This window comes from Engraulis encrasicolus, chromosome 21 (genome assembly GCF_034702125.1).
Source record: "Engraulis encrasicolus isolate BLACKSEA-1 chromosome 21, IST_EnEncr_1.0, whole genome shotgun sequence".
Taxonomy (NCBI): domain Eukaryota; kingdom Metazoa; phylum Chordata; class Actinopteri; order Clupeiformes; family Engraulidae; genus Engraulis; species Engraulis encrasicolus.
Genome location: NC_085877.1, coordinates 9,421,121 through 9,428,620, shown reverse-complemented (window position 1 = coordinate 9,428,620; position 7,500 = coordinate 9,421,121). Strand labels below are relative to the sequence as shown.

General features: G+C 41.8%; 2 protein-coding genes and 1 long non-coding RNA gene across 3 annotated transcripts in view; 2 read left to right on the top strand and 1 right to left on the bottom strand.

Moving 5' to 3' along the window:
• The window catches only part of LOC134438057 (collagen alpha-1(XXV) chain-like), a 429,488-nt gene that overhangs the window by 62,078 nt on the left and 359,910 nt on the right, over positions 1 to 7,500 (bottom strand). The gene's annotated exons all lie outside the window — the stretch shown is intronic.
• Positions 3,163 to 3,890, top strand: LOC134437514 (uncharacterized). Its single transcript, XR_010032397.1, has 3 exons — positions 3,163 to 3,308; positions 3,646 to 3,742; positions 3,844 to 3,890. It is a non-coding gene; the product is annotated as an uncharacterized LOC134437514 (long non-coding RNA).
• Positions 3,904 to 6,554, top strand: LOC134437513 (uncharacterized). The gene is made up of 11 exons (XM_063187001.1): positions 3,904 to 3,975; positions 4,198 to 4,275; positions 4,399 to 4,471; positions 4,565 to 4,656; positions 4,845 to 4,952; positions 5,110 to 5,288; positions 5,508 to 5,602; positions 5,723 to 5,805; positions 5,934 to 6,029; positions 6,118 to 6,414; positions 6,503 to 6,554. The coding sequence occupies exons 2-11, from the start codon at positions 4,201 to 4,203 to the stop codon at positions 6,512 to 6,514; spliced, it is 1,110 nt and encodes a 369-aa protein (XP_063043071.1). The 5' UTR covers positions 3,904 to 3,975; positions 4,198 to 4,200; the 3' UTR covers positions 6,515 to 6,554.

The following is a 7,500-nucleotide window of genomic DNA, read 5'->3' as shown; positions in this document are numbered from 1 at the left end:
ATGCCTACATCAATAAGTACATCTATGTCTATGGATGGGAAAATAAGAAACATAGTTTAATTCTTTGCATGTGAAGAAATTGACAAAGCCGACCAGACTTGACTTTGCCATATTTATGTAGTTCCACACAGAACTTCACACACAAGTCTGGAATCATTTTCAAAATGCATGGCTTTATTTGGCTTTAAAAATTAAACTCTGTTCATCATTTGAGGAATCAAAATGTGATTAGAGTCTACAGTACAGTTAACAAATCACTCCTCCAGTCACCAGCCAACATTGCTATCTACCAGCCACCACTGTTATATGAAACAACCGCAATTGCTATCTAAAACAACAGGTGCGTCTCGACTACGTCACATCAAAATGCCACCGGGCCATCCTGATTGGCCAGTATCATTCGAAAAAGTCACAACGCTTCCCACATAGCTCTGATGGCACACCTGGGAGTGGATCTCTTGGAGCTGTCCTTGGCGGAGCTGTCCGAAACCAGTGTTGCCAATTTAGCAGCTTTGTCACTAGATTTAACAACTTTTGGTTGTCTCTGGCCATTTTTTTTCTTGGGTTAGGCTGTCCAGAACTATTTGGAAAGAGCCAAGCCAACGCTGAGGAGCTACGGTAACTACTGTATAACATGGACACTATATTCAATAGCGCTGGGAAGCTTGAACCTGACACGATTGAATAGCAACACTTTTACTTGTTACTACACTGACACGCCACAACATGATAATAACACTTTTGTGTGTTACTACACTGCCATTATTGAATAGTAACACTACTGTAGAGCTAATTACTACACTGCCATTATAGAATAGTAACACTACTGAAGAGCTAATTACTACACTGCCATTATTGAATAGTAACACTACTGTAGAGCCAATTACTACACTGCCATTATTGAATAGTAACACTACTGTAGAGCTAATTACTACACTGTCATTATTGAATAGTAACACTACTGTAGAGCTAATTACTACACTGTCATTATTGAATAGTAACACCAGAGATTCTTTAAGTATATAGAGATATGCCATTGTAATAGGTTGCTATGGGCACCTAACATGACCAGGTTCCGGTCTGCCTAAAGGGGTGTGTCATAATACTAGCATTGAATAGAACAGTCCTTAGGTCTGCCTAGGTCTGCCTAAAGGGGGATTTCCCCCCCCCCCCTTCCCCCTTGCAATAATAGAACCCGGAAACAATGGGCCAATGGAACCTCTCTCTCTCTACTCTCTCTGGTAACACTGTTGCTGAAGACCTATTTACAACACGGACACTATTGAACAGTAGCATTACAGCTGAGGAGATCATTAAGTCCTTCACCACAGAAACTGCAGAGGGGCAGAACATGTGGCAGTTTATGGCCTGCTTAACTGATTGTCATTTTCCGCTTTATGACCTGTACAAGGGCAATTAATCATTTGAATGCACAACAAAGATGCCACAGACTAAGTTGTAAACCCACCCAGCAGAACAATTGCTGGCATTTTAATAGCAAACATCTGACAGCCCACACCTCAAATACATTTTAGAGTTTCAAACAAATATTTGTGAGACTACTCTTAAGCCTTTAACCTTCCAAAACAAAATAAGTTTCAGTATTTTAACAATGAGTGGAGCTGTCACAGGGAATTTGTTCCGGGCAGGGAAAAAGTTCCGGGCGACGCAACAATCGCGTTCGAATCAGCTGTTCAACAACGTCGCTATGCTGGTCGCTATGGCAGGAGCGCTCGCGCTTAGAAGTGCAATTTAATGACAGAACACTCGTCGTTCGCCTCAGATCAGCTAAGCAGAGAGCGCGCATTGTTTTCTTGGCAGTCTCTGTGATCTACAATCTCAATTTCGAGCAGCTAAACTTTTAATTACTTAACCTAAAGTCTTTCACTTACAGCTCAACTGTCAGGGATTCATTTGTTGTTGTTGTCATTCTTGTCGTAGGACGTGTATTGCCTGTCAGGCTAGTTAGTTTAAGCTACTTGTTAGTTAGCTGACGTGACATTTGACTGTAATATTTTAGACTTTAGATTATAGTAGTCGTGATACTGTATTTGTTCTATTACATCGGTGTTTAGTGTAAGCTGACTTATCATCAAGATGCCCATTTCACCTGAAGACATTTTCTTTACCTTTCTAGCCAGGAGAAATACAAGCCAGGGACAAGCGAGTCTTCCAAAAGAGCCATAAGGAAGGCGTCCAAAAGCTACTCCCTTCAAGGTAAATATATTTACTTATTAAGACGTATAATGTCGTGATTTTGACTTAATCAACCCAGCAGGACTATATTTGTATATCGGATAGAGCTAAATAAGAAGCAAGACAGCTAGCTAGCAGGAGTGAATGAAATGCTTCGACTTTGCCAAGGCAGACATGGATACAACGTTGCTTTTCGGTGATATTGACGTTTTTATTTCACATGTGTGAAATATCGAAATGCTGTGCAAGGAGTGTGGCCATGTTTATGAAGGTGTATATAGTGATAATTATTTTAGAAGTATTTTCACCTCAGAATTCCACCTTCGACTTTGCCAAGACAGACAAGGATACAACGTTGCTTTTTCGGTGATATTGACGTTTTTATTCACATGTGTGAAATATCGAAATGTTGTGCAAGGAGTGTGGCCATGTTTATGAAGGTGTATATAGTGATAAGTATATTTTAGAAGTATTTCACCTCAGAATTCACCTGAGAGCCCTATCAATGAGGTGACTGACTGACTGACGTGTGAGGTTGAAACTATTACTCAGTCGTATTAGTATAATGCCCCCCTTCTTCTAAGTGTTGGGAACAAGTGTTGTTTAATTGGCTTTTGGCTAAATACTTTATTATTGAAATCAGATGACTTTTTTGTGCCAATACCATGATAAACTAGTCAATCAATGAAAACAATCAATCACTGTATGAACTTAAAAGAGTATACAAGGTGAGCTGCTAGTTATCAATGTTGAATTGAAGTAGTATCGTAGTAAGACTGTATGTAGTGAAATATTCCTTTGTTTGACTTGTTGAATAATGAAGAGAACTGTGAAGCGTTCAGTCCTTGTGCTATGTGTTTTGGATCAAAACAGTTGGCAAACACCCACGCCAGATTTTATGGTTAACATCCACTTATTCCCTCTTTTTAGGTGACACCATGTTTCTACGTCGGAGTGATGGTTTGTCATTGAGGAGGGTCGTATTTTCCCAGGAGGAGAGGGACGCCATCCTCAACGAGGTTCATGGAGGCCACTTCGGCAGGGACCGCATGGTGGACAAGATTACAAAGCGGTTCTACTGGCGCAGTATCACTGCTGATGTGGGGAAGACGGTAGGTGATTTAAAACAATAAAGCCATGTGTCTAGGGCCCTGAATTAACTTTTTTCATCACCAGCCCTAAATGTGGTGTCATTTGTCTTTGTACCATGTTGGGTTCAAAAGTTATGTGATTATACAATTTGCAGCAATGTTAACATCTTTTATTGTTAACTAGACATATTAAGGAGTCTAAAAAATGGATGTCAACAACAATTACGTGGGGTGCACGTGGACCCCCTGTAATGGCTACTAGATTAATAGTGTGCTTGTGATTTATGCTTTATAGTGCAATGTAATGTAATATACAACTACTTACAATATCACACTCATTTGCTATTTTATCATTAAGATTTATGGCTGCAAACACTGCGAAAGATTTGAGAAGGTGAAGACGGAGCCACCCGAGCTGAAGCCGATAAAGCCGGTTGCACCCTGGCATATGATCGGTAAGACAGTACTTTGCATGGGCAAGCACACGTTCTTTGGTAACAGTATTAAAATGACAAGATCACAATAATATGGCTTTCTGTGCGTAATCTTTTTGAAGGTGTTGACCTCATCGGACCCCTGCAGAAGTCAAGCAAAGGTGGGAACCTACCTCCTGACAGCGACCGACTTCTTCACAAAATGGGTGGAGGCAAGACCCATTAAGAAGAAGCAGGCACTGCTTACCTCTGAGGTGTGTGTTAAATGACAGCAAGTAATAGAGTTTAACCCCTTAGCGCAGAGCGTATGTTATAACCTTTTTTGTGGCGGCTATGTCTTATTCTGTTACTAAGGCGTTCGATAATGTTGTCATGATGCCGGCGACCCCATCAGCACTGAGAAGCTACTCTTCACCTATGACTTGGTTGTACCACTAATATGTGTGTGTGTGTGTGTGTGTCTTGTTATGTTATAGGCAATGATGGACATCTTCCTGACTCATGGCTCTCCTGAGGTTATCTTGACTGACCGAGGCCGTGAGTTCTGGAACCACGTAAGTACCAAAAAATCTGCATATTTTGCAAGTCTAATGCATTCTCACATCATTTTCTGTAACTGACTCTTCTCAACTTTTTTGTGTGCATGTTTTCTTTATTTTTTGTCTTTTGTTAAAAAGGTCAACATGAGTCTCTTCGACAGGTGCGGGGTGAAACACCGCATGACTAGTGCCTATCATCCACAGACAAACGGTATACATAAAGTAGTAGTTCTATATGTAGTACTGGTATTTTGACAACACAATTGTTACTGTTATTAATAACTTCATCATTTTATTTCTGCAGGATTGGACGAAAGGACTAACCAGACCTTGAAGCGAGCCATTGGGAAGACTCTGGAAGGTAGTCAGGAAAGGTGGGAGGACAACCTGAAAGAGGTATTGTTTTGCCCATAATTCCTCTAAGCAGGCTTCCTCCAAGTTTTTCACCGTTTCGTTTGATGTATGGCCGCGAGCCACGGCTGTTTTCTGAGGTATGTATAATGTTGTGGATAGTTTTCAGACACATTTTTCCTCCCAAGCTCTGAATTACATACATGTATTAACATGTCTTTGTGATAACACAGATTGCCAGTGATACTCCTGAGGCTGAGGTTGTCGCGTCTGTTGATGAGGACGATGTTTCAGCGTTTATGTCCAGTCGAGCTGAGAAAGATGCAGCTGTATTTGACCAGGTAATTACGTCCACCAAGAAGGTTATGCTTTTGTTGGCGTTGGTTTATTTGTCTGTCTGTCTGCTTGCCAGCAGGATAGCTCAAAAACCTACAAAACGGTTCAACCAACAACAATAAGTGTTCTTAATGGAGAATCTTTTCACATGACTGTGCTCAGGTGCGTGACAACATCCAGAAGGCCCAGGAAAGGCAGAAATCTTCCTACCGGAAGAAGAGCAAAAAGGGAGTGAAGCGTTTCACGATCACTCCTGGCATGGTGGTCCTGAAGAGGAACGAGCGGAAACGTGGCAGACCTGGTATGACCATGCTTCCTGATTGGTCGTCCACTGAGTACAGGTACATAATTTTTCTATTGATCCTTGATCCTTTTTCACATGTTTCAGTCGTCCTGCTCACCAACTACCGAATTATTTCCCATTACATACAAATCATGAGCTCTCTCCCCTTCAAATCTAGACCATTTCTTTTCCAATGTTTTTATGTATTTTCATGTGCTTACAGGAATTGCATTGCTGACGTTGTCCTCTATTTCCTTTTTATGTTTCCATGAACAAGGGTCATCAGTGTGGACAACAACCTCGTCCAGCTGGAGACCATGGACGGTCAACCACTGTCGACGAAGACACCCTACGCTTCAGTGAAGCCTCTGCGTATGTACTTGAGTTAATTATGTAGTGTGTGTGTGTGTGTGTGTGTGTGTGTGTGTGTGTGTTTCACTCTCTTCAATGAAGTAATATTACAAATGACTTCAATACAATATCTTATCTCAGGGGGGCAGACTGACATGTCCACAGACAGAGCTGTTGGAATGACATCTGCTGACAGCTCAGATGTTGTGGACAACACACTTCAGGTATGTTAAATAGCTTTGTGTAGAACAATGAATTTGTGAATTGGTGCCGTGATTCATCATTGGCAATGCTGGTCTACGTGTCAATTTTTAAAGACAGTTTTGTTTTGTTCTGTTTATGCTTGCAACAGGTGACAGGCATCGCAACCACTTCTCTGTCTGCTCAGGCAGAGACTGGGGAATCCAGTGATTCACCCATCTCTAAGGTCGAGCAAGACACACAAGAGGTATAACAAGATTTACACTTAACTGTACAACTTCAACATATAGTCACGCCTCAACAAACTGCCTTAACAGATATTTCATGTCTTTCAGGATGATGAAGTTGTCGTCGTAGGTGTTCAGTCAGGGAGGCCATTGCCAGCTTTGAGGAGGGATGAAAGGATGAGCGACTTTGGAGCCCTTCTCTCTAGTCCCCACACCTGGCTGAACGATGAGACCATGGACCACGCTCAGGCTCTCTTGAAGGCACAGTTCCCGTCAACGGAGGGTTTGTATGCCACCACCTCTGTGGCTCTACTCTCAACTGTGCCGGGACCAACCCAGGGGTTTGTACAGATTTTTAATTTGTCCGCAAACCACTGGGTTACGGTAAGTAACATTGGATGCAAGGTACGTGAAGTAAACGTTTTCGACTCAATGAATGCTTCACATACACCGGAATTCCTGATGCAAATCACTGCTTTGGTTTGTTTTCCAGGACGGACGGTGAGGATTCTTTGGCCAAGCATCCAGCAGCAGCATGGTGGCAGTTGACTGTGGTCTGTTTGCTATTGCAAACAGTCTTACACTTTGCAGAGGTGAGGATCCTTGTCAGACCACCTACAATCAGGTACTGATGCGAGCCCATCTCTTCTCTTGCTTTCAGAGGGGACACCTGGCGCAGTTCCCAGAGTCTGCTGTGAGTCCACCATTTACAATGCCGCAGACCATGGAGGTGGAGGTCCACTGCCACTGCCGGAGACCAATTCGCGATGGTAAGGATGCCGTTGTTTGTAGGAGATGTGGACAACTATTCCACCAGTTTTGTGTAGGTACTGTTGACACGTCACAGTATGTATGTAAGAAGTGTACTGTCATTGTATTTTGTTAACCTTTTCTGATTCTACAGGGCCAATTTGTATGAATGTGATATTACTTTGTAAGTTGAATGTTGCTTTAATGTTTTTGCAGGTGTTTTCCCATACTCTAAATCAGTTCTAATCAGTTCTGTTCAGACTTCAAATCAGTTCTATTTTTTATTCAAATCAGTTCTATTTTTGTATTAAAAAAAAACAAAACAAAAAAAAACCCTCTCATTAGGCCTGTACCTTGACGTTGGTGGGGGGGCTTTTCACTAAATTGGGCCTGCCTGTAGTCTTTAATTTGTTGTATTACTAATATTTTTTTGCTGAGTATTTTGTTTCAGGAGCAGTCAACAACAACAGTACCTGAGCCCTCCTGTCACCCCAATCCAGCACCGGAAAAAGGCAAGGAATTAACCAGCCAAAAAAAAGCTAAGTGTTAAAACATTCTTTTTAAAATTTCAAATAACAAAGAATTAAGCAATAAGTCACTTGAGTCCGTGGGTTATGCTCAATTGATAACAGGCAAAGGGGGGGAGTGGGGCACGACGCGAAGCGGTAACACACACTTGAGCATAACCCACGGACTCAAGTGGCTTATTGCTTATCTAACACTGTTACACTTAATTGCTGA

Bases quoted from the DNA above. Each gene is read 5' to 3' on its own strand.
- LOC134437513 (XM_063187001.1), top strand. From the start codon at position 4,201: ATGATGGACATCTTCCTGACTCATGGCTCTCCTGAGGTTATCTTGACT. The intron at 4,953-5,109 runs GTAATTACGTCC...GACTGTGCTCAG, and splicing joins ATGCAGCTGTATTTGACCAG to GTGCGTGACAACATCCAGAA. The intron at 6,030-6,117 runs GTATAACAAGAT...CATGTCTTTCAG, and splicing joins TCGAGCAAGACACACAAGAG to GATGATGAAGTTGTCGTCGT.